This window comes from Vipera berus (genome assembly GCF_964194415.1).
Source record: "Vipera berus genome assembly, chromosome: 6".
NCBI lineage: Eukaryota > Metazoa > Chordata > Lepidosauria > Squamata > Viperidae > Vipera > Vipera berus.
The window spans coordinates 14,316,344-14,343,708 of record NC_138208.1 but is presented as its reverse complement, the minus strand read 5'-3'; the positions used below and the strand labels follow the sequence as shown (position 1 = coordinate 14,343,708).

The 27,365-nt window shown below is 38.8% G+C and overlaps 1 protein-coding gene across 3 annotated transcripts in view; it reads right to left on the bottom strand.

The window, feature by feature from the left end:
• Positions 1-5,810: 5,810 nt before the first annotated feature.
• Positions 5,811-27,365, bottom strand: part of PACSIN2 (protein kinase C and casein kinase substrate in neurons 2) — a 52,432-nt gene continuing 30,877 nt past the window's right edge. Inside the window, exons 2-10 of one of the 3 annotated variants that reach the window (XM_081330721.1) lie at positions 24,503-24,669; positions 21,734-21,969; positions 20,604-20,759; positions 18,634-18,809; positions 16,366-16,486; positions 13,986-14,113; positions 11,008-11,124; positions 10,269-10,465; positions 5,811-8,189 (exon numbers count right to left, since the gene is read on the bottom strand). In XM_081330721.1, coding sequence (XP_081186847.1) covers positions 8,077-8,189; positions 10,269-10,465; positions 11,008-11,124; positions 13,986-14,113; positions 16,366-16,486; positions 18,634-18,809; positions 20,604-20,759; positions 21,734-21,928 — 1,203 coding nt within the window. In that variant the 5' untranslated portion in view covers positions 21,929-21,969; positions 24,503-24,669 and the 3' untranslated portion in view covers positions 5,811-8,076. The remainder of the gene's footprint in view (positions 8,190-10,268; positions 10,466-11,007; positions 11,125-13,985; positions 14,114-16,365; positions 16,487-18,633; positions 18,810-20,603; positions 20,760-21,733; positions 21,970-24,502; positions 24,670-27,365) is intronic. The other 2 variants (XM_081330719.1, XM_081330720.1) reach the window with 2 other exon arrangements.

Genomic DNA, 27,365 nt, shown 5'->3' with positions numbered 1-27,365 from the left:
AGCACCAGGAACAAGACAAGATTTCGCCCCCCCCCCGGGGCGGAGGAGGGGGCGGAGCCCTGGCGCTGACGCGCGCAGGCTCCTGCAGCTGATTTGTCCGCTACGGATTGGAGGGCGTCCCTCGGACTTACCCACCGCCGCCCCCCTCCCCCGCGCGCGCGCACGCGCGCGTGTGATGCAAGAACCGTCCCGTTGCTAGGAGAGGCCTGGAGGACGCAGGAGGAACGCTTGGAGGCGTGGCGGGTTACGTCAGCTGCGCTGCGCTGGCTTGAGAGCAATGATTTGTGTGGGGGGGGGGGAGGCGCGAAGGGGCGAGGGCAGGGGTAGGCAACCTCGGCTCTTTGATGACTCATGGACTTCAACTCCCAGAATTCCTGAGTCAGCAGGGAGTTTTTTGTTTTTTTTTAAAATCCCATTTATATCCCGCCCTTCTCCGAAGACTCAGGGCGGCTTACAATCTAAAGCACAAATCAATGTGCTTAGCAATAGCCTTCATTCTATATGTATATGCCTGCTTATTAGGGCTTTCACACACACACCAAGCGGCATTATTACAAAGTCAGCTTAATTGCCCCCAGCAATCTGGGTCCTCATTTTACCTACCTCGGAAGGATGGGAGGCTGAGTTAACCTTGAGCCTGGTGGGACTCGAACCTGCACTAATTGCAGGCAGCTGGTGTTACTTAGGGAGGCATTAGCCCACTGCTCCACCGAGCTATGCTGACTCAGGAATTCTGGGAGTTGTAGTCCATGAGTCATAAAAGAGCAGAGGTTGCCTCCCCCTGGGCTAGGGGAAGACAGACAGTGAAGGGGGGGGAGTTGTCGGTTTGTCTAAAAGTGGTGGCTTGGCTTATCTTGAGTGTTGGCACCATGGTTAGGTCGATTGATGTTGGGGAAGAGTGGCAGAAACCTCCCCCCCAGGGGTGGTAGCTGACCTCGACAAGTTCAGGAAAGGTGGCAACAGCCGGTCGTTCTCAGGCGAAGGTCGAGCTCAGCTTGGGAGAAGGAAATGGGACAACTCGCCACAGGACAACTCACTGCGGGACGATTCAATAATTAAATGAAATTATGTAAACTAGTTGTTGTTGTTGTTAGCTGCGAAGTCGTGTCCGACCCATCGCGACCCTATGGACAACATTCCTCCAGGCCTTCCTGTCCTCTACCATCTTCTGGAGTCCATTTAAGCTCACGCCTACTGCTTCAGTGACTCCATCCAGCCACCTCATTCTCTGTCGTCCCCTTCTTCTATTGCCCTCGATCTTTCCCAGCATTAGGCTCTTCTCCAGTGAGTCCTTCCTTCTCATTAGGTGGCCAAAGTACTTGAGTTTTAGCTTCAGGATCTGGCCTTCTAAAGAGCAGTCAGGATTGATCTCCTCTAGGACTGACCGGTTTGATCGCCTTGCGGTCCAAGGGACTCGCAGGAGTCTTCTCCAGCACCACAGTTCAAAGGCCTCAATTCTTTGGCGCTCAGCCTTTCTTATGGTCCAACTTTCACTGCCATACGTTGCAACTGGGAAGACCATAGCCTTGACTATACGCACTTTTGTTGACAGGGTGATGTCTCTGCTTTTTAGTGTGCTGTCTAGATTTGCCATGGCTTTCCTCCCCAGGAGCAAGCGTCTTTTAATTTCTTGGCTACAGTCCCCATCTGCAGTGATCTTGGAGCCCAGGAAAATTACTTTACTTTAATTTTTGGTCATTCACATTTCATTTTGTCATTCCTTCAGCATCCTTTCTTCCACGATGCGATTCCACTGCAGGTAGTCCTCGACTTATGACCACAATTGAACCCAAGATTTCTGTGGCTAAAGTGAGACGTTTGTTAAAAGTGAGGTTTGCCCTATTTTATACGACTTTTCTTGCCCCAGTTTGTTAAGTGAATCGGTGCGGTTGATAAAGCAGTAACACGGTTGTTCAAGTGAATCCGGCTTTCCCCACCCATTTTGCTTCTCGAAAGGTTGCAAAAGGGGATCGCATGACCCCGGGATGCTACAACCGTCATAAATGGGAGTCAGTTGTGAAGCATATGAATGTAAACCGCGTGACAGTGGGGAGGCTGCAACAGTCATAAGGGTGAAAAATGGTCATAAGTGCCTTTTTGCACTGCCACTGAAACTTTAAATGAACTGTTGTAAGTCGAGGACTACCTGTATTTCTTCGATATTAGTGTAACTCTTGTCCCATGGTGAGTTGGCCTTGGCGAATTGTCACAGACCCTTGGGAGAGGGCTTCGGTGTGCCACTTTGCGTACTTTCCGCCCCTCCTCTGACAAGAATGCCAGCAGACAAAAAAGTCAGATAGGTAGGCCTGAGGGCCTCTTGGCTAACCTTGAAATTCCTCTGCCCTGAAGGGAACCTGGGGCTGAACCTTTGCAGGATTAGAACTTAAGATAAGTCATTATTGTTTGTGATATTATCATAGGCTGGAAGATGACAGTACCGAACGACTTCTGGATTGTTGTCAAGAGAAGGTTCCTGAAATCACTGGGACTTAAACTAAGTACAGGTAGTCCACAACTTACAACAGTAGGTTTAGTGACCATTGAGAGTTACAACAGCACTGAAAAATGTGATTTATGACCGTTATTCTAAGTTATGGCCTTTGCAGCATCCCCATGATCATGTGATCGAAATTCAGATGCTTGGCAACTGGTTCATATTTTTAACCGTTGCTGTGTCCCAAGATCATGTGATCATCGTTTGCGACTTTCTGACGAGCAAAGTCAATGGGAAAGCCAGATTCACTTAACAACCAGGTTACTAACTTATCAACTGCATTGATTCACTTAACAACTATGGCAAGAAAGCTTGTAGAATGGGGCAAAATTCACTTAACAAATGTCTCACTTAACAGAAATTTTGGGCTCAATTGTGGTCATAAGTTGAGGACTACCTGTACTTTTGCATTGATGTCAGTTGGCTGTATTGAGCCAGGTGTGTTCCTGGACAGTTAGCATATTTGGGATTGCACAGAAGATACCTTGATTCAGTTCTTGTGGGCGAAAATTTAGCACCGCCTCTATTTAGTTTTTTGCTATTGAACCTCCTAACAAGATCTCTTACTTTTTTCAACTAGTCCACTTTCACTCCAATCTGTTAACAATACAGTAGTTCCTTTCCTGCCAATTTTCTCCCAAGATTTCCCTTGCCATTCATCACTGGTTTTCCAAATAGCCTAGTTCTGCGCTCTTATTATTTCCATTTGTATCACTTAAGATACGCTAATTGAATCGTAGGGCTGGGAGGGACCGTGGAAGGGACCTTAGAGGTCTTCTAGTCCAACCCTTTGCCCAAGACAGGAGACCTTGAACAAATGGTTGTCCACTTTTTTCTTGAAAACCTCCAGCTATGCAGCACCCACAGCTGTGGGAACCAAAATGTTCCACTGTTTAATAGCTTCCACACACACACAAATATATATAGTTGAGGGAGTAGAAATTACAGGGCATTGGGGAAGAGCGATCATGTCATGGTTGAATTCATCATAATGCAACTACGGGTAACAACCAATCGGACTAGTGTTTTAAACTTTTAAGAGTGCTGATTTGAACAAATTCATGGATGGAAATCCTAAAAGGAAAAACAGTTCAAGTTGGGGACCGCTTGTATTGCTAACTAAAATGAAGGAACTTTCTAAACAGTGTTTTAATTACTGCTCTTCTGAACAGAATAAAAATCAAATCATGCAACGATAAACAACGATCATCTTTGGTTGCCAACAAACATCCATTATTTATTTATATTTAGAGACTGCCACTCTCCCTCATAGAACGACTTTATAACCCACCTTTATTATTTTTATGCATAGCTCAAGGCTTTACTCCTGCCAGTGAGTTGTAGAGGAATGAATATACTTTTTTTACTTGAAAGTAAGTAAACAGCTACAAGTTTCAGTTATTCTTTAGATCCCCAACTTTGCCTGTTTAATGAAATGCTGTAACTTACACACAAGCAATATACAATAAAGTTTTCCCTAGGTTTTGTAACAAGGATTGTTTTCTTTAAAAACACCCCCTCCTTATCAGATAAGTGTAGAGACAAATATTTCTGTACTTTGATATTTCCTTCCAGAGCTGCCCAGAACAACCTATGACCTGTCTATGTACTACTAGACCTTTCATGTCTGTAATCTTTAACTGGGCAAAACAGTGCATCATAGGACCACACTTTTTGAACCAAGATGCCTCAAATTGACTAACAGATGTGTCCAAAATCCAAACTTACGACTTCTGTGAGATTAAACTTGCCAAATTTCTATCACTTTAGTGTTGCTATGCTACCACCCAGAAGTTCAGTAGACCGATCCCATCCTAGCCTTCTGGAAGCCAGGTAGACCAATCTTACCATCAGTTGCTGGAGTGCAACTGCTCATGGTCAAGCCAATGGGAAGATGCTTCCATTCCCTCTGCTTTTTTGCCCTGGGTCATTCTGTTTAGATGAGGAAATATCTCCGAAATGACCCAACAGGTCATGGTTATCTAGTATACTAGGAAAACATGTCTGAATGAAATGGTGCTTCATAGGGCAAAACATTTTCAATCAAGGTACCTGAAATGGGCTAATTTACAGAATGTGCCCAAAATCCAGGATCCATGATTTCTGTGGAGTTGAAATCTGGCAAATTGTATAGAACATGACAAAAATCATAAAGCATTTTATGACAATATAAAATGTAATAAAACATGTCCTGTGGTCAAATCCTGATGCTTTACTGTGCTATACAATTCAACATTAGCTACTTTCGACGCAGATGCATTTCTGAATATTACTCTGGATTTTAAAGAACTTTTCAAGTACACTAGAAACTCTTCCAATGTTGAATTAAACCTGATCAAAATTGGTAAGATCATGAAAGTGGGATTCGGCTGATGGAAGACTGAGCCTGAAACGTTATTTGGTCTAGACCAGGGGTTTGCAACCTTGACAACTATGCTGGCTGAGGAATTCTGGAAGCTGAAGTCCACAAAAGTTGTCAAGGTTGCAGACCCCTGGTCTAGATAGATGACTAGAGAGTGTAACTGGAACTGGGTGACTAATCTAAGAAGAGGAGGGAAAAAAAGTAAAAGAAATCTGGGTGGAAAAATGGACAGGAAAGATCATGGGGGGGCAAGCTGTTACTAGATTCAGGCTTATTAGCTAGTTTGGGGGCTAGGAAGGAAGAGGGCTCATTGGGAAAATTGTGGGGCTGCAACTGCAGTACCAAGAGCAATGACCCTATTGTCTAGACTAGCCCCTTTAGTGCTGGACAAAGGTGACTCGGGAATTCTGGGAGTTGAAGTCCATGAGTCATAAAAGAGCCGAGTTTGCCTACCCCTGCCCTAGAAGAAAGCATGAGACACCTAGAAGAGAGGCATCATCAAGTCCAGCTATGCTGGACCTAATTCTTACTAATGGAGAAGTGATAGAGGGGGTTGAAATTGCCAGAACCTTGGACAAGAATCACCATGTCACATTAGAATTCAGTATAATGCAAACACAAGCAATAGAACATAATCCAACCAGTGCTTTTAAACGTTTTTTTAAAAGCTGATTTTAACAAACCGAGAGCTTCAGAAGGATCCCATGGATGAAAGAATTGTCTTCTTCATTTAGAATAAAAGTATTTAGTTCATTCTTACCAAGTAGAAATATTAAGGATAGCCTTCAATCACCATATGTGATGGGCGCACCATATGTGAACAGAAGTCAATGCTTTTCCATTAGAGTGTGAATCACCCCAAATGGTGGCACTTGGAATGGTGGAAAAGATAGGCCAGTTTCACCGAGCTTTTAGCCTGCGATTTTAACTGGGAAGTTGCCTCAGATTGTCAGGAAAAGTGGAACGTTGTTAGATTTCATATGCTGCGTTGGTTCATTATTTTACTGGTTATATGGTAACCAGCAGTTTACAAAAATCAATAAATTGGCATAAAAATGCAAAAGTTTCATTTCAGGATATTTATATTTTAACATGCCACATTAGCAGTACCCCATATATATTCTAAGGGGATTTGTATTTAAGTGAAGGCACCTTTTCTTTTACCTCATTAGTGTTTGATGCTTTACTCAGACTAGTCATTCTGCATCTAGTAGCTTGAAGAAACAGATTTAATCTCTCAAGATATAATCCAGAGTAAATAAAAATACAGTGCTTATGATTAAAAAAAATATAGACCTTATGTGGTACTAAAATTTTGTTCATTTTTTTATTTTTAAAATAGTGTACTGTCAAAAATATTCTGGACTAATTCTTGACCATTTATTCAAACTTTCCATTTCTGAACAATTATGCTGGAATACCAACATGACAGAGATCGAATACCCACTTAATATAATTAATCTTCAATATTAATAAATATGTAAATTTCCACAGACAAATGGAATAGTCAGGAAGCATTTACAGTATTTTCACTTTCAACTGTCATTTCAATTACAGTGTGATTCCCTAAAACATCATTTCTACTTATCTGATAAGTTCTAAATTTTCTATAGAGCAACCTTTTAAACAAGTTCACAATTTTGCTGCTTAAATTGTCTGACATTTCTACAGCTGATCCGCAAATCAAGATTTTACAGTGTTTTACTACAATAATCTACATTGAGTTAATGTTAACTTTGCATTTGGAATCACATTTTAATTAACAATTACAGATCTTGAGAATAAAACCCCAACATTATCATTTAAGGACTTAGATCACAGCATGCTTTTGTTTTACTTTAGTGTGCTTTGGATGAATTTTCTGTCAAAAAAGTCCAAAGGTACACAATGAACTCTAATCCCTCTGGTCCCAGTGCCATTACAAAGAGGAGTCCTACTGTAACAAAGGGAGATCAAACTCACATTCCTGCAAGAGTGGATGTGAGAGAGTTCGTGCAGATACTTGGGTCTGGGGACAAATGGAATGATAACTACAGTTGATTACAATATATAATGTGTAAAGGGAAACTGAGTTGTTATCCCTTAAGAGGAAGGCTACGTTCACAGTAGACAGGTTGGGACACAGCTAAGTCTTCTATCTTATACCTAAATGTGTATGTTTGAAACAACAAATTTAAATAGGCCTGCATTTTAAGTTGCTTTGCTTACTTGAAAAGCTGCTGTGAACTTTCCATTGAAGTTAATAAAACTCAACATTGATATTCTGGTGTCAGATTCAATCTGAAATCTAAGGCATATACAACAGATTTTCTAATTAACACATGCTCCTTAATTTTAATATCAAATTATATATACATATAGATAACTTAAAGAGCATATCAGTAAAAATGCAGTACATTTTAGTCTGGCATGAAAAAATAAACTTCACGTATAACTTTCCAAATCACATAAAATCATTAACTTGCAGGATGTAAATCTTATAATTTTATATTGTTTATACTGACATTCTTGAAATATAGGGAAATCTTTAAAATATACATGATGTTGTCCTTTAGGAAACATAGATTTCAAGTGTCAAAATAATATTCAGGAAAAACTAATTCTTAATATTTGCAGATAATTCTATTTGAATCTTTGCAATAGACACTGTAGTATATATGGCATTTTACACTATTAAGCCATGCTGACAGCATGAAAAAAATAGAGTACAGGATTGAGAGGGCAATACTTCTGAGTCATTATTTATGTAACAGCTAATGAAGTAGATGATGCATGAAAAATGAACTGCTACATAACTAAGTTTTAAAAATGCATTTTTCACAGATTGCTAACAAATGCAATGTTGCAGTTAAAAAATTAAATTTCGAATTATGAAGATCAAGTCATTACTGATTGAACAAAAGTGGACATAAGCTAACATCCAAAATATAGGAAATGAGGCACTGATTTAGCAAATTTTTGGAACAAAATAAAAAGTCATCATAAAATATGATAAAAATGAATGCTGTCACTTTCTTGCTGACTGAGCTATCAAGATGCCAACCTTTTCCTAAGGTTTCAGCCTGAAGCATTGGAGATTGCTGAAGGAACATAGGAATCAATCATTTCATTGCATTAAAAGATATATAGATAGATCAATAGATATATTTCAGTTCCTCTTATAATGAACCACAGGCATCACGTTGACTGCTTGTTATTATATCATGTTCAGAATTATTTGTCACTGGATTGGTTCTACATAATTTGCAGGATAGAGCCCAACTTGTCCGTTGTCCAGACGACCCTTGCACCATCCTTGTTCATCTTCATCTTCTATTTTAGTTAGCTCTTCTCCTATGGGAGAGAAAAAAGTAAACTGACAAGTCATATATACCAGAATGTGAATAAATGCTGTCTTTCTATAGCAGTTACAGTATTCACTATTTCTACTAGTAAACTATAAGAAAATTACATTGATCCCCAAGCTCTATTCAAGAAGTAGATTAACAACTTGAACCAAACTTGGTCTAAATCACATAAGCATCTCAGTCTCGGTTTGCTAATGCCACAGCATTTGCCTCCAAAGGGCACTTCAGCCTAATCTCACTGTGTAGTATAAAAAAATCAATTACTGTTTTTAAATAATAGCAGTAGAGGAAAAGTATAGTTCTGTTTAGAAGCGATAAAAAAATATCCTGCTTCATTTGATGAGCATAAACCACTCGCAATGCATATTTGATAATAAGAGAGTATTATAAAAATAGTGTTAATGTTGGAAGGAGAGCCAGTTTTGGTATAATAGTTTAAATCACCAGACTAGAAACCAGGAGATTGTGAGTTCTAGTCCTGTCTTAGGCATGAAGCCAGCTGAGTGACTTTGGACTAGTCCCACTTTTCCTGTAAAAAAAGGCCAGGGCAAACCATTTCTGAAAATGTTATCAAGAAAACTGTAGAGATTTATTCAGACAATTGCCAGGGGTCAATAATGGCTTAAAGGCACAATCCCTTAATAGCATATTGGGTCAAAAGAGAGATATAACATCTTTATTATTCCACTTTGTTCCACCTGAAAAAAAAGTTGGTTGAGTGCCATCTTTTTCCAAAACAAAACTATGAAAATAACGAGCTATCACCATTTTATGTCTTATAGCACATTTCCAGAATGTGCAGAATCTGTCTGTTAACAATCATTCCTCATTTTAATTATTAAAGAGAAAAAATAAATAGGCTCATAGATTTTTGAAATATCCCTTGTTTTCTCAAAAAAGAAATTGGGATTCCTTTTCCACTTCAGTTAGAAAGAGAAAAATGGACAGGTGCCTGAAAAAGCAAATAGTAGTTATTTTACCTTCCCATGTAATAAACAAATGCCTGATTCCAAAGAGAATCAATCAGTAGGTAGTCTTAATTTTAAAGTAATGAGTTATTATTTTATTTTACTAAGACAACCAAAAGCTTTAAAAAAGATAAGGGCAAATTATTCCTAAAAATCTTGCCAAGAAAATGTCAGTGAGTAGTTCAGGCAGCCCCCAGGAGTCAAGGCTGGCTCAAAGCCAATAGTAATAGTAGTAGTAAAAAGTAATTATTCATATTCATTTTTACAAATGGTATTGCCATATTCATTTTTACAACCACAGCAATATATGACAAATGTATACACTGCTACTTCTTACAAATGAAGAAATTTTAATGGGAAGAGGGGTTAATTTCTCTCCCAATTTCTAAAAGAACCTCAAAAAATTCTAAAATGCAAACAGACAAGCATTTGCCACATAACACACCCCAGACGTAACAACTGTTGATAAGAAAAGACAAAAAAAAGTCTGGATAGTGATCTTGAAGTACCTGAAGACAGCAAAATATGAGAGAAGGAACTCGAAAAAGATAGCAAAGTACAATGACCTGGAAATAGAAGTAGATTTACTGTGGCAAAAGAAAGCAAAGACAGTACCGAGTGACACCTTGGGTGCGATTTTAAAACTTCTGGAGATCCATTTGAAAGTCATCAGCATTGACAAAATCCCCATCAGTCGCTTACAAATGTCAGCTTTACTTGGATCAATTTACACCCTGCAACGATACCTTTAACACCATCAAACAACACTGCCTACTCCAGGTTGTTAGGAAGGACTCTATAAGTGAATAAAAATGCCAAATTCAGTCTAAATATTTGGCTTACTGTGCAACCAACCATCATGACAATACTGCCATATTTATTTTTACAGATACAGGAATTCTCATATGACGTGTGTATACATTAGCACTTTGTACACACAAACTTCCTACAAATTTGAGTGGGAAGGCTACTTTCTCTTTACCAGTTGATTTCTAAAAGCACCACAAATGTTCCAAAATGCCAACACATCATAGATCTGTAATTTCTTGCCATTCCCTAGGGGAGAAAAATAATTAATATGAAGGAATAGGACGTACCAATCTTAAAGCTCAATTCATCATGCTCTTGGCCTTCATAATCATAGAGGGCTCGTACTCTCACTTCCATTGTAGGGGAAACCTCTTCATCGAATGGATTAGATTCTCCTTGGGCATCACTGGATGAAAACGGATTGTTTATTTCTTCATCAGACCACTCAGATGTCAAACTCTGGTTTTTCTCATAGCTGCTAACACTAAACACAAAAGAGTAAATTATTTTAGCTTGATTTAGCTGAAGTATTGGGCAAGAGGTGTAAATAGGCCACTATTGCAGCCAAAGAGGGCTCCTATTTAATCGTGATATGTTTTGTTATGTCAAACAACCAGAGCAAAGTCAGTATTAACAGCACACTGAGAAGCATAAAGAGTGTGTGTATAAGTTATTAACCAGCAGTTCAACATCAACACTAGAAAGATAATTCATTTAAAGAAAAATGTTATGTGGCAAGAGAGATTCCTAAGGGAACATATCCAAATGAATAGAGCCAGTGGAAAAATTCCAGCAGTGGTTTCAAAGCACATTACCAGAGATCACATCTGTGGAATCAGTGAAGAAAAACCAATCCGAAAATAAAACAGTAGGAGAGCACCGGTAGGTTAGTCAAGTCTGCAAGAGGTATGTAACCTCTGAGCGAGGACTTCATGCACACAATGGCTTTGAAGAAACCCAGAGTTGGAAACCCTGGATAGAGAAGTGTAAGCAAGAAAAACAAGTTGAGAGCAGTCTTTCACCAACTTTTTGATTTTATTCTCCTCCTTCTCACTGACAGTACTTCCAGAATCTTCTTCATCTTCAAAGGGATTGTAACTTGGCTGTACTGACTGCACTGTGTTACTCGGGACACTAACGTTGCTATTTGGGAGAAAAAAAGGATTAAGGTGACCCTATCATTTCAGGGAACCAACATATACAAACAGGTAGTAGCAGAAATGTTAAGTTCATTTATTTCTTCTATTTTATTATTTTTTTAAAAATCTTTCATTTAAAGATAAAGGCTAATGCTTCCAAGTCAGCACGTCTCTTCCTCAATCTTCCTTCTAAGATGGATGTTTTTAATTCAGTTCTCTTCAGAAACAGTTTTGTTCAGTTACAATAGTTCATTAAAAAGTAAATCCAATCCAATTTAGACATTGGTAAAGTAAATCTGGTAAGCAATAAAAATGGAGACCTGCTTCAGAGTTTTGTGGGTATAAGAACAATTACCAGCCACCAGAAAAGGCCCATTCCCCAGGCCTTATCGTTTATAATGTAAATGGAGCCACCTACTTGGCTAATTTCATGCCAAGAAGGACAGTTACTAAATTTAGCATTGTTAAATTTTGGATCTTTTGAAAAGAAGCATTTGAAAACATTTCAAAGTAGTATCTTAATGCGGTACTCATTTTGCAAAGTTCCTATTGATTTAACAAGTCTTAACTCCCTAGGACAGGGGTAGGCAACCTCGGCTCTTTTATGACTCATGGACTTCAACTCCCAGAATTCCTGAGCCAGCTCAGGAATTCTGGGAGTTGAAGTCCATGAGTCATAAAAGAGCCGAGGTTGCCTACCCCTGCCCTAGGAAAACAGTGTATCTCCAAGGAAGTTAAGAGGGAAAAGCACTTGATATTCAACACCTATCATAATACAATTAGAATCAGAGGTCTTCTAGTCCACTCCTGCATTGCTATTCCATTGGTTCTCTCCCTGTCAGGAAATGTCACCTTAGTTACAGGAAGGATCTCTCTTTAACGAGCTTCCAACCGTTGCTTCTTGTCACAAGAGAATAAAATGAAACCGAAGAAACCAGATTTAAATGAGACTTTTATATTGAAGAAGCACTGCTTGTTAAATACGTTGTTCACGTGTTAGAGGAGGGTTTCCAACATAAGCTGAGGTACTAAAGACAGCACAAAATCCCAAGTCATTTAAGAGCACAAACAAAGCTTTGAGGCCCTGTATTCTCTAAGGCACCTATATCAGAAACACATTGTTATGAAAAGCTAAGCAAGCACCTCAACTTTAATGGGCCACACATTAATTGGAAACAACTTAGTCATCAGAGATATAGGTAAATTACGTTTCGCCAGCCCCCTAAACCCTGGGGAAAATTCTATATATTGGCAACATCTGGAATTAATATCAGGTGTGACAGAAATTTAGGTGGTTGCCCCTACGACTGCAGGGCATCCCCTCATAGGTAAGTGATTTAAGTCACATGGTCCCATTCCTAAGTACAAGAGATGGCAATTGTTCCTTAATGTTAACCCAACACAGGCAGTCCTCGACTTACGGCCACAATTCAGCCCAAAATTTCTGTGGTTAAGTGAGACATTTCTTCAGTGAGTTCCGCCCCATTTTACGACATTTCTTGCCATAGTTATTAAGTGAATCCCTACAGTTGTTAAGTTAGTAACATGGTTGTTGAGTGAATCTGGCTTCCCCATTGACTTTGCTTGTCAGAAGGTCCCAGAAGGGGATCACGTGATCCCGGGACACCGCAACCGTCATAAATATGAACCAGCTGCCAAGCCTCTGAATTCTGATCACGAGACCGTGGGGATGCTGCAACGGTCATAAGTGTGAAAAACAGTCATAAGTCACTTTTTTAGTGCCGCTGTAACTTTTGAACAGCCACTAAACGAACTGTTGTAAGTCGAGGACTACCTGTATTAAATCCTCACTTCTATTTATTATATACATAGGCATTGACTAATAGTCCTTTCTAATTCATGAAATAGGTAATTGAAAATGAAAACAGGTCCATACCTTGTTTATGTTAATAAAAGGAATCCAAAAACACCTTGAAAAAGAATTCCCCCCCCACAAAACTACAGTGCTGAGCAATATTTTTGGCCTAGACGGCTTACAGTTTGCATGTGCATTATTGCCCAGGGGCCACGGGCAGGTTAATGATAGAGCACCAGAAAACGGGGGGTTGGGGGTGTCATGATTTGGGGGGAAGGTGAAATTTTAAGTTGTTATAATGTTTGCAACATTTGGGGAATTCATTTCACCTTTCAAAATCCCTTCTTCTACCAGGGTCATCAGAGTTATGTTACTTTGGTAACTTTGCTGCTACCCCCTCCTAACCACAATTGTAATTTTTTAAAAAAATATTTAATTGGGAATTAAATTGGGAATTACCCAAAGTCCCAAACTGACTTTACAGTAAAGAGACTTACAGGCTCTTTGACCTTTTCTTTTCTTTTTTCTTTCTTTCTTTTTTTTTGGGGGGGGCGGGTTGGGCATACAGTGGTACATGAGAATGATGGTCCCTGAATTTCCCCTACACAAGTCTATCATTTTGCACAGATGGACATAACATTAGAAGATATAATAATTAATTAATTAAGGTAGAAAACTCATGCATTCCCAAAAAAATTGAATCTGGGGCTATAAAGCCTAGGTAAAAGCTATGTTTGGCAAGATGTAGTGTACCACTGTTCATCCACCACTAATCTGGCAGAGTATAGAAACAATTCTCCTTTGTCTACAGTTAGACCCCTATTGCAGCAGTTGTCTCTTTTGTGCATTCTTGGCTACAAATCATACTTATAATATTGCCACAAAGTTTTAACACATGTCCATGTAATCTTAAGATTATTTCCCATTTTTCCTTGAGATAGTGGGACTTAAAATCCAAATTCTTCCAACTGATCTATTTCTAAAATATTCCAAATATTTGCACGCCCCGATTTGAAACTTGAGTAAATAAAATTATAAAAATAATCTACCTGCTACTTTTGTTATTCGGCAACTGCTGATCTCCTCCTGTTTGGTTAATACTGGTCAAAGTCACACCATCTGTTGCCTTTTTTTTCTCCCTTCTGCTTAGAGTACGGTTCAGATCAGCTGACCAGTCCTATTTACAAAGAACCACAAAAATGTTTGAAGAAATTTGTTATCAGAGAACATCAGCCCACATTGGTTTGGAGATCTCCATTATATCTAAACACAACATGATAAGATATACAAAGCTAGGACAAAATCCCTTCATAATTCCGGTCCTGTTTTTAACTAAAGATGAATGTCCTCTATTGTGAAAGCTCCTAAAGAGAAGTAACTTACTAACATTACAATGCAACAAAACGAGTTTGAAATATTTCGCTTGGCTCAAAATCACATCCACCCAGTAGGAAAGATCCTCTTTGTTAAGATTATCAAAGACAAGAGAGGTAACATATTTTGCCTCTTTAAGCAGAAGTTCAATTTAAGTACTCAATCCTAATTGTGCCTAGTACAATGCAATCTTTGTTTCCAAATTTCTAGCCTACTGAAATTCATGGTTCTTCAGTTGAGACAAATTATACTAAGGATCCATGTCTATGGTTTGGAATAACAAATAAAAGCACTAATTTGATCATACCCCAATTCTTTTCTACATTTCTTTCATATTATCTTAAGCCCCATCCAGTATTTCAAATTTTCTCATATAAAACATATATACAGAACATGAAATAAATAGTATTCCCATAACATAATTGGTATGCACTGAACTATATAAGCAAAACCAAGGACTCAAGGTTCAAAATGATCTCTGGCATTTAGTATAATTTAAGATTAGGCATATAAAATCTTTATTTGTATACCCTTTGACCTGACATGCCTGTCTCAAAAGAGCTTTTTCGAAGGATAGTGGCAGAAGAGTTAGTTCCTGTCTGTTTTTTTTAGGGGCAGATGGCTGATTTTGGTTCTTAATGTCTTAATCATAATCCAATCTTACGATTTGGGAAGCCTGCATCTAAACTTAAGTAGGTAAGTGTATATGAAATAAACAATAATAAAAGGAAATTGGAAAAGTATATCTAAAATGGAGTATGATGCAAAGAGATTTCATGGTGTTTTATGAAGTTTAAATAAGAAAATTAAAATATTGTTCTACGTAAAGTTAACACTTACTTCATCCTTGTTGCATGAAAAGCAAATAAAATGAAGTTAGGAAAAATGATATTTTATATTGTAACTCATTTTAAAACTTTTATCTGTTTTTACAAAAGCTTGCTGTTTACGACATTTGAAATAAATGGCAAAATGCAAACATTAAAAAGTACAACACATGGGATTAAAAGTTATCACACTTGTAGCAAATGCAATAGTATATTAATACTTCACAATTAGATGAAACACAAAACACATTTATTTATTTACAATGTATCATATGCCTACTAATTAGATGCTGGATTTTATCATTAATCAACAATTAATATTATAACCAATTTATTTTGCATATCATTTTACTAATATTCTCTGCTCCAGTGTATCTCCTCAATCAAATTCTATATAATTTCACAGCAAGTTTAAGACTGTGGCCTAATTTTGCTGATGTCACCAAGCAGACTGCACTAGGAAAAACACTCTGTCAAAATGCTCCAGGATTTAACACAATCTTCTCACCTCCAAAAGCAGCATCAGACAAACAAACCTTTAAATATATACAAATATCTTGCATACTGTCCAGCTTTTGTGATTCTTTCTTCCCCCCCCCCAAATAAACATGTGCTTATAGTATATAAAATAGTAGTATGACGTATCATTCCTATCAAGTTTGAATCCCGGAAACTTCAAGGCTGTGTTTTGTTTTATGTATTTTAGATTTGTTGGGGCCACTCAATTCCAAAAAGAATCTGGGCAGCTTACTGTGCATTGTATCTAGTACAGGTATGTAGTCCTCTGCTTATGACAGCAATTGCTGTCACTAAGCAACACTGTCATAAAGCGCAACAACACGTGACTGCATTGCTCATAGTGATGGGTCTTTTCCAGTTCTATGATTCTGCCTCCACTGCCGCCTGCTGTGATATTTTTTGAGTTCAAAAACCTATACCATGAAGTTTCATAAATGTCTCCCTTCCTAGAATTGACCAGGACCAATCCTGCTTATATTTTCAAGATCAATCAAATTGCATTTACCAAAGCTTTAATTAAAAGCAGTCTCCCTATTTTGCTTCCTGGATTTATAGTACTGGGGAAGAAAGAATATGTATTCTTCCTTCAGTCAGGCACATCTATGTTAATCTTTCAAGAACCAAAAGAAGCTATTTCTTCTCTTACAAGCTTTACAAGAGAAGCTTCAAGCAACTGCAAGGAGGACCACAAGCCAAGTGAAGCCTTTACCTCAAACTGGGGCCAGTTCATAGACATGCCAGGTCCATGATTAGCTCTGAACCACCTCAGATCTTCAACAACATCCGCTGCTTTAATGTTCTGCTCCATGTCACGATAAATATTTTTATAGCTGCAAGGAGAGTATTTTTTACAAATCATTACTGATACAGTTAGAATAGGGCAATCATTAGTTTGCTTAAGGATCATTTTAGAATATTCATATGAACACGTATATGCAAATACAAATACAAATAAAATTGTATTTATTTGGTATTCGAAAAAGTAGCGAGATTTTCTTATTCATAGATACTCATATGTATACTTTTTCTAATGCCAAATAAATACAATTTATATGAAAAAAAATTGAACAAACATGCCAAGCCAAAAATAAAATACATCTAATTAAAATGTTGTGGGGAAGTCAGCCCCCCCCTCAGAGAAGGAAATATTAAAAGGGCAGAAAAATATATTTCCTCAAAGGATCTTAAAGAGGCAGAAAAGCATGCCCGGTTTTTCTTAATAGCCCCAAGTCTCCCTTCCCTAAGCAGAAACCAGCTCTGTAGAAATGGAGATGTGATAATCCATTCAGGAAGGTTGAAGCTAGGAGATTAAGAAGACAAAGACATCTAAAATGTACATACCCCACCCAAACTCCAATAGGATTAACCCACAGATGCCATAGGGGCACACTCAGACTCAGCTCAAAATACATGACACAGGAAATGCAAAGCCTCAAACAGGAACAGGAAACAACCTCAAGAGCCCCAGAGAGCATAAAAACCCACTCCCTACATGTGCTCTCTCTCTTTTCTTCCAGAGCCATCTTTCTGTCTGGCTCTCCTCTTCAATAAAACTGCAACCTTCTTTCTAAAGCAGTCGCCATGTTGTTTATTCCCGGCTTGGACCGAACCATGATGAAGACTTTTCCCTCAACAGTTGGAAGCATACATTATTGGTTCAATTTTATGTAGCAAATAGCGACTAAAGTACACAGATCATTCCTAGGTATCAACAATACGATTACGCAAATTCATACAGCCACTGGCAAGAGGGGTGTCCAAGTGAATCTGATTCAGCAGCCCTTTTTCAGTTCCTGTCCTTCAGTTACTCTGCAACCTCAAATGATGTTGTTCACTTTCATATTCAATACAGAAAGCTAAACAGAACTTCTTTAAAGTAGACCTCGCAATGACATTCAAGGAAATTAGATATATAGAATACACTACCCAGGACTCTCAAATCTCAATTGTCTACGTTGTGCTAAAAGATATCTGATATCGCTTACAATGCATGACCGTAAAGGCTTCCATTTTGTGACATTCTGGACTAATCCATGTTTGAAAGTTAGAGTAATGGACCATTTCCAGATTCTTGTTACTGAGACCTTTTCAGTTTTTTAATCTTTTACCTCTCTTCAGGAGAATGACTATAAGTCAGCAAACTTATGCAAACTTAGGCCTTTATTTCTTTAGAATAGGTGACAGTTCCAATTGTTATGCATTGGTAATTTTATAAATCACTTTTAATTGCAGTATTTTAAAAAAAATTAGAAAGCAAAAACAGTAGGGTTTGTTAAAGATTAGAACTGACTGCTAAGTCAGTCTTATAAGTATTTTCTTAGAAGGTTAATTACAGCAATGTAGGTTTTAAAATACATTTATGCTGACTTTAATATGTTTATGAAGTAAAATGATAAGCAGCACTATACAAATATTCTATTACTAATATACAGCACCTCTAGAAGTAGGCACTTCTTTAAAATTCTCTTTTAAATTTTTAAGGCCCATCAAAATAAAATCAGCAGACATTCTGGGTAGGATTTTCTCAACGGGTGCACGAACAAAAGGCCCTTGGATCTTATTTTAGAAGCCCTACCATTTTATAGCGCACTGTTAAGTTATCTAGCAAAACTACAATTTAGGGCAGGGGTAGGCAACCTTGGCTCTTTTATGACTCGTGGACTTCAACTCCCAGAATTCCTGAGCCAGCCATGCTGAGGGGAAAGGGAGAGGTTTCCAAGCTGAGCCATGCTGGCTCAGGAATTCTGGGAGTTGAAGTCCACGAGTCATAAAAGAGCCAAGGTTGCCTATCCCTGGTTTAGGGCTTTAAAAAGAAAGTGCTGCCGAGAAACACATCAGGCACAAAATATACAATGTATTCTTGACAAGCAAAGGCACAGCTGCATTTTGGGGGGGCAAAAAAAGCCCTGGTGCTTCAAAACCATTTTTAAAAGGTGTGCTACTTTTATCGTGCAGCACCTTCCACCTTAATTCTTACCTTGAAACAGTAGACAAGTCAAGATGTTTCTGGACTTCCAGCAACACTTCTCGGAAGAAATGGAGACGTTTTTCCTCAAACTGCTGACACTGTTCAAAAACCTGTTCCATGTTTTCCATATACTGAGGTGTAGCAGCGTCCAGCTCTTTAAGAGACTTTTCATACTTTTCTTTTGTCTTTAAAAGTAAGATTATCAAATGATCAATATGAGTATATCATTTGACGATGGTCAGGGTACTTGTATTTTTCATTATTCAAATCATGTTGCTCTCTGTTAGGAAACTTTCCTTTTAAGCAGGACCATTTCAACTCGTTTGGAAATAAAAAAATGACTTTTGGCTCTTAGAAAATGAAATGACAAAAATGAATATTAAACTCAATTACAGGCAGTCCTCCACTGAGAACAGTTCACTTAGCGACCGTTTGAAGCTACAACAGCACTGGAAAAAGTGACTTACGACTGTTTTTCACACTTACAACAGTTGTAGCATCCCCATGGTCACAGGATCAAAATTCAGATGCTTAGGAACTGACTCACATTTATGACCGTTGTTGCAGTGTCTCGGATTCATGTGATCGCCTTTCTGACAAGCCAGGTCAAATGGAAAAACCAGATCCACTTAACAACAACTGCATTACTAATTTAACAGCAGCAGTGATTCACTTAACAACTGTGGCCAGAAAGGTCATAAAATGGGGCAAAATTTTGGGCTCAACTGTGGTCGTAAGTCGAGGACTACCTGTATATAACACTTCACTGCCTCTTAAAGCTGTAACAGGTTTGCAATCTGTTTGCAACGATTAACTGTTTCATAATGTTCAGGTAAAAACATAAAAATGCAAGTAGAAAAATAGGGACCACTACAGTGGGAAGGTAACAGTGTTCCGTGTGCCTTTGGCGTCCAGTCATGCCGGCCACATGACCACGGAGACGTCCTCGGACAAACGCTGGCTCTTCGGCTATGAAACAGAGATGAGCACCGGCCTCTAGAGTTGGAAACGACTAGCACGCATGTGCGGGGGAACCTTTACCTTTGCTTTACCTTTTTAATGTTTAGGTTAAGTCATCTAGTGTTCTCTCTCTCTTTCTCCTCACATGTCTGTGTGCACACAGCCATCAAGAATATAATAACTGAACATGCAACAGCATTAAGGTAGATGAAATATGGTCCTTTTTCTTTCTCTAGCATCCCTTGGACTGCAAGGCGATCAAACCAGTCAGTCCTAGAGATCATCAACCCTGACTGCTCTTTAGAAGGCCAGATCCTGAAGTTGAAACTCAAATACTTTGGCTACCTAATGAGAAGGAAGGACTCACTGGAGAAGAGCCTAATGCTGGGAAAGGTTGAGGGCAAGAGAAGAAGGGGACGACAGAGAATGAGGTGGCTGGATGGAGTCACTGAAGCAGTAGGCGTGAGCTTAAAAGGACTCCAGAAGATGGTAGAGGACAGGAAGGCCTGGAGGAACGTTGTCCATGGGGTCGCGATGGATCGGACATGACTTCACAACTAACAACAACAACAAGGATCCATTCATCTTTATTTATGAATCAAATAAACTAGTTGAGGAAAGAAGCAACCTAGAACTAAGGAGAAACTTCCTGACAGTTAGAACAATTAACCAGTGGAACAACCTGCCTCCAGAAGCTGTGAATGCTCCAACACTGGAGGTTTTTAAGAAGAGACCGGACAGCCATTTGTCTGAAATGGTATAGGGTTTCCTGCCTGGGCAGGGGGTTGGACTAGATGACCTCCAAGGTCCCTTCCAACTTTGTTGTTGTTGTTGTTGTTGTTGTTGTTGTTGTTGTTGTTGTTGTTGTTATTATTATTATTATTATTATTATTATTATTATTATTATTATTATTATTATTAAGCACATTTCCTATAAAAGGCTTACAAGTTCAGCATGAGAGAATAGACAGTTTTCATTAGCAACAATTGAGATGTTTAGAAGAATGCATAGAGTTTACCTTAAGCACATCCTGTTTACTTTTATCGATTTTGTCTTGCAATTTCTTTAGTTGTTCTGGATTCAATGCTGGGTCAGCTTTGCTATTAGCCTCTCTGGATATGGCCGTTTTTTCTTCCTTGCATGCTGTATGATGTGCTTTCTTAGAAGCTTCCACCTAGGAGATGTGTTTTCACAAACGTAAAAATCACAGTTATCGCCCCCACCTCCCATAGCAAGTTTCAAGATTAAGACCGTTACGATTAAAGGAAATCCATCTTGAAAACAATTACAGTGTTTCAGAACCTCTTGATCATAAAATGATAGCCTTGAGAAAATGAGGTTTGTAAGGAAATTTAGAATTAACAGAACTTCTGTCTGACTCAGATCACTTCTTCTCACTCAGAAACGATGCTTTTCATGCAACCTGTGCAAGACTCTTCCCCCAAACCCTGATTTGCTGCATTGGTTATCTTAAGACTCTGCAGAGGAATAATTTCTATAACATAACTTGATTGGTGTCGCCGACTTTATATTAACGTACAAATTTGAACCTTCCGTGGTTTATTAATCCTGATTTTATTACCTTGTTTCCCCCAAAATAAGACCCAACCAGAAAATAAGCCCTAGCATGATTTTTTTCAAGACGCTCATAATACAAGCCCTACCCCCAAAATAAGCCCCAGTTAAGATCATCAGCCAGATGGATGCATTTAAGTGCCGTATTTCCCTGAATATGAGCCCTAACCAGAAAATAAGCCCTAATGCGTCTTTTGGAGCAAAAATTAATATAAGACCCCGTCTTATTTTCAGGGGAAAATGGTAGTATATTGTATGGTGAGATGCCACATATCTTGTCTATGGAGATTTTCAGTCATCCAGGTCTCAAAAGGTGTTTTTTTTTCCCTTCAAAAAGGCAACCGGACTATTTTTTTTTTTTTGAGGAAGAAAACAAAGTTTTGCTATTTCTTTAATAAATAGGTTCTGTCCAGAAACAGACCAACGGCTTCTACATTGGAATCAGTTCAGCCCTGCTGGTTTGTGTAGAAAGCAAACAAACCGTACTTGGAGGCAACCCAGGCAGACGAAAAGCAGAAAAACAAGGACACCGTTGATTAAGGTGATTGGGAAATGCAGCTTTATATTACTTACCTCTTTTAGTTTTTTAGCCCATGGTTTCTGAGCTTTCCTAAACCCATCTTCCGCTTCCTTAGTTTCCTTAAATCCACCAATCATTTGCTTGTGAAAGGAGTCCTTCTGCCAGTTCTTTATCTTTTCAAAATCTTCATTCATGAGAGCACTTTTTACTTCTAGGTGTAATTCGCTGACTTTTTCCGCTTCAGACATAAAGGCGTGCCAAGCCCTTTCAACAGTTCCATACTGTGGCCCTGAATGTAACGGGGGGGAAAATGATACATCTGCAAAATGCACACGCATGTACACATTAGAAAAGCATGTTACTTTTCTTACTTTCCCCAAATTACTTTAAGCTGAACAGGAAGGGGAATGGCCAGGTTGATCCAGAAATGATTCAAGTGTTTTGTTCTTTTGACTGAGAGAGGGTGGGGAAGTAGTGGCCCAATGTACAAAATTCCCTTGAAAGTGGAGGATTGTTTAATGATTATGACCAACTGTAATTATCCTGCCCTCAAAGTGAGGCATTGCTGTGCAATTTTAGACATCTTAGATGAAACCGTATCTGAATCCATTTCCTTCTGGCTTCCACATGTAACTTGCTTTGTTTGCATTGAGCGGTGAACCCAAAAACAGTATGATTCAGAAGACTACAATCTTCTTAATGTGCTGAGTTGATGGCATATTGCAACAGTACTATGCTTATCATAAAATTCTGAGCTAGATCAGACAGCAAAATATGGAAGTCTCAGTTTGCTCAAGATGACTCTATCTCACAGAGAACTTACTGGACAGAAGGTGGCCAAACATCAAACAGTAGAAAAGTACACGCTAACTATGATTTGTTGAACAAGGCGCAGATAAATTAGAAGCAATGCACTAGAGAGTCAGCTGTACTACAGGGACAGCTATATTGGACTTGATACTTCCTAATAAGGATGAAGTAGTTGAGAAAATAGAAGTTGTAGAAACCTTGAGAGACAGTGACCATAATGCAGTTATGGGTAACTGAACAAAGTCAGATTACTATTCTAGATTTTAAGAAACCCAATTTCAACAAATTAATAGAAAGAAAAGGAAGGATTTCTTGGTTAGAAATCTTAGACAGAAAAACAATTTAGGATGGTTAGAAAAATCTGAAAAATAAAGATAATAAAAACCCAAACAAAACAGCACTATACAGAACATTCTAGAACATAGAATCATAGGGCTAGAAGGTGGGGGTCTTCTAGTCTAAATCCCTACCCAAGGCAGGAGTCCTTATACCATCCTGTTCAAATGACTGTCCAGTCTATTTTAAAAACCTCCAGTGATGGAGCACCCACAATTCTGGGAGGCAAGCTATTCCATTAATTAATTGTTCTCACTGTCTGAAAAAAATCTTTTTACTTCCAGGTTGGAACTCTCTTTAAGAAGCTTCTACTTATTACTTCTTGTCCTGCTCTCTGGTGCTTTGGAGAATAAGTCAATTCCTCTTCTCTATGGCAGCCCCTCAAGTAATGGAAGACAACTATCCTGTCCTCACAATCCTTCTCTTCAAAAGGCTAGACCAGGGGTAGGCAAGCTTGGCTCTTTTATGACTCATGGACTTCAACTCCCAGAATTCCTGAGCCAGCCATGCTGAGGGGAAAGGGAGAGGTTTCCAAGCTGAGCCATGCTGGCTCAGGAATTCTGGGAGTTGAAGTCCACGAGTCATAAAAGAGCCAAGGTTGCCTACCCCTGGGCTAGACATACCTAGCTCCTTCAACTGTTCATCATATAATTTAGCCTCCAGATCCTTGTATCATCTTTGTTGCTCTTCTCTGCACACTTCCTACATCTCAGCATCTTTTTTGTACTGTGGTGACCAGAATTGTACACAGTACTCCAAGTGTGGACTCACAAGGGTGATATAAAGTGGTATTATCACTTGTTGTGATCTTCACGGTATCCCTCTGTTGATGCAGCCCAGGACTGCATTGGCTGCACTGGCTTAAGTGGTGGTCGACTAGGACCCTAGAGCTCTCTCAGTTACTACTGTTGAATGGGGTGCTGCTTATTCTGTATCTGTGCATTTCTCCTGCCTAAGTGCAAGGCCTTACTTTTTTCACCACTGAACTGCATCTTGTTGAATAGGCCCAGTGCTGAAGTCTGTCAAAATCTTTCTGAATTTTGAGTCTATCTTCCAAAGTGTTAACAATTCCCCTCAGCTTGATGACATTGCCTGAGCAGGAAGTTGAACTAGAAGACCTCCAATGTCCCTTGCAACTCTGTTATTCTATTCTATTCTATTCTATTCTATTCTATTCTATTCTATTCTATTCTATTCTATTCTATTCTATTCTATTCTATTCTATTCTATTCTATTCTATTCTATTCTATTCTATTCTACTCTACTCTACTCTACTCTACTCTACCCTATTTTAAACCTGCAATTTTGATGAGTTCCTCTTCTATTCCCTCCTTAATCATTTATGAATATGTTGAAGAGTACTGGGCCCAAGACAGAACCTTGAGGCACCTCATTTCAAACTTCCTTCCATGTTGATGTAAGTTCTATTGAGAACTACACGTTGGATGCAGTTGATCAGCCAATTGCAAACACACCTGGTGCTTGTGATTACCTATCCCTCATTTTTCTATCTTACCAAGAAATACTGTAGGGTTATAGTCTACTTTCTCAAATGCATTACTGAAGTCCTCAGCATTTCACCGGTCCACTAATTTAGTCACTTTATCAAAAATGACAACAAGGTTTGTCTGGCATCATCTGTTTTCGACAAACCCACGCTGACTTCTAGTAATCACCTTGTTCGTTTCTAGGTGCTCACAAATCCTTTGCTTGATTATCTTTTCCAGGATTTTCCCAAGGATTCATTGTCAAGCAGATTAGCCTATAATTTGCTGGATCCATTTCCCCCCCTTTCTGTAGATTGGAACCACATCAGCTGTTTTCCAGTCCTCTGGTAGTTCCCCTGAAAGAGTTTTGAAAAATTACATTCAATGGCTCCGAGATTACATCTGACAACTACTTCAGAACCCTGGTCTAAGTGATTTGTACTTGTCCAGGGTGGATTGGCATTCTCTTACTAATTTTCCCTGCCTATTTTGACTTGCATGCCTGTTGTATCCCCCTTGGCGCTGCTTTTAATAGGCTGGGCTATTTCTTCCTTTTGTGTAAAAACAGATGGAAAGAAGGAATGGGGCGTTGTCTTACCTGAAGGCCTTTTCTCAGCATGATAATGGAGAATAAGGAGTTCCTTCTTTTTTTCCCTTGCTACCCACCACCTTCCTGCCATCTTTTCCCATTAGTGGACCTATAGCTTCCTTGACTTTCTTCTTGTTCCTTGCATATTTAAAGTGAGCCTTTTTTATTATTATTTTTGGCATTCATTGCCAGTCTTAGTTCATTCTGGGCCTTACTCTTCCTGTCTCTCTCCTTGCAGATTCAAGCTATTTGCTGGTATTCTGTTTCAGTTAAGTGCGTCTTTTCCATTTTTTATATTTGACCTTTTTCTCCCACAATTTGTCAAGAGTGTGTTTTGTGCAACCATGCTGTCTCTCTGGTGTCTATTGTTTTTCTTTCTCTGTAGTATTTTTTTTTTGGCTTGGCCCCTCGTTATTTCATTTTTTTTCAGGATTTCCCAAGCATCTTGAACTGTTTTTCCTTTTAGGATTTCCATCCATGAAATCCTTCCTAGTCTTGCTCTTCATTTGTTCAAATCAGCACTCTTAAAGTTTTAAACACTAGTCCGATTGGTTCAGTTACCCACAGTTGCATTATGATGAATTCAACCATGACGTGATCGCTCTTCCCCAATGCCCTGTAACTTCTACTCCCTCAACCGTGTGTGTGTGTGTGTGTGTGTGTGTGTGTGTGTAAGCTATTAAGCAGTGGAACACTTTGGTTCCCACAGCTGTGGGTGCTGCATAGCTGGAGGTTTTCAAGAAAAAAGTGGAGAACCATTTGTTCAAGGTCTCCTGTCTTGAGCAAAGGGTTGGACTAGAAGACCTCTAAGGTCCCTTCCAGGGTCCCTCCCAGCCCTACGATTCAATTAGCGTATCTTAAGTGATACAAATGGAAATAGTAAAAGCACAGAACTAAGCTATTTGGAAAACCAGTGATGAATGGCAAGGGAAATCTTGGGAGAAAATTGGCAGGAAAGGAACTACTGTACTGTTAACAGATTGGAGTGAAAGTGGACTAGTTGAAAAAAGTAAGAGATCTTGTTAGGAGGTTCAATAGCAAAAAACTAAATAGAGGCGGTGCTAAATTTTCGCCCACAAGAACTGAATCAAGGTATGTTCTGTGCAATCCCAAATATGATAACTGTCCAGGAACACACCTGGCTCAATACAGCCAACTGACATCAATGCAAAAGTACAGGTAGTCCTCAACGTACGACCACAATTGAGCCGATTCCTGTTGCTAAGTGAGACATTTGTTAAGTGAATTTTGCCCCGTTTTACGACTTTTCCTAACACAGGTTGCCCAAAGTTGTTAAGTGAATCACTGCAGTTGTTAAGTTAGTAACATGGTTGTTAAGTGAATCTGGCTTTCCCACTGATTTTGCTTGTCAGAAAGGTCGCAAAAGGGGATCATGGGAGCCTGGGACACTGCAAAGATCATAAATATGAGTCAATTGCCAAGCGTCCAAATTTTGATCATGTGACCGTGGGGATGCTGCAAAGGTCATAAGTGTGAAAAATGGTCATGTCACTTTTTTTAGTCCCATTGTAACTTCGGTCACTAAATGAAAGTCAAGGACTACCTGTAGATGCTCTCCAATATGTAAAGTCTGTTATGAAACTATATTTCTTAACATAATTAAAAAGACAGATATTGGGCATAAATATGTATTCCAATGATGGTTTCTCCAAAGTATTAACAAGATGTTGTTTGCATTCCTTTGTCATTTATTACCTCCACAAATGCAGTAGAAGGATCTAAAAGGATCCATGTCGGATTAAGGATTGAAATAATTAAGTAGCCATTTGCAAAACTTTACATTTTTATTGATTTTTTTTAATGCCTTCATACAAATCAGCTTCCAGGTCACTTAATAAAAATATGTCCTGAAGCTTGATTCTTGCAAATGTCACTGATGAAGATTTTTTGGAAATGGAAATGAAAGTGGCTTGCCTGTACCTTCTTTTGGGATGGGTTTTCAACTTCTGAGTCTAATCTAAGTCCTGATATTTATTTTTTATATATCCGATCCTCCCACTTGAATGCTGTTGAACCTTATCTAGTCTGGCCCAGGTGTAAACCGCAAGTCTGAGAAGATTCCTGTGAAATACGAATGAGAAATAAAGTAGCTACTTGAACTCTTCCCATTTGGATCCTGTTTGTTCACACCTGATAAATACCAACAACACATCTACATCCCTGTATTCCACGGAAATCTCCACTCCAGTATTAACCCCGCATTGGTCAGCTTCCAAGCCCAAAGCAGGTTGGTTAAATACTGTCACAAGAACTATGCAAAATGTTTGAATTTGAAGCTAGCCATTATGGTCTAAGAAGGAAGTGTTCGCGTGTGGTACTTTGGTAGTTCCAAAGTAGAAACTAACTGGTTAAAATTTAAAATACTCCGTTTGATAAAACAGTGTTGGAACACCTATTTCTATAGTCAAAATAGGCACCAAAATATATGCACAAGTATGATCA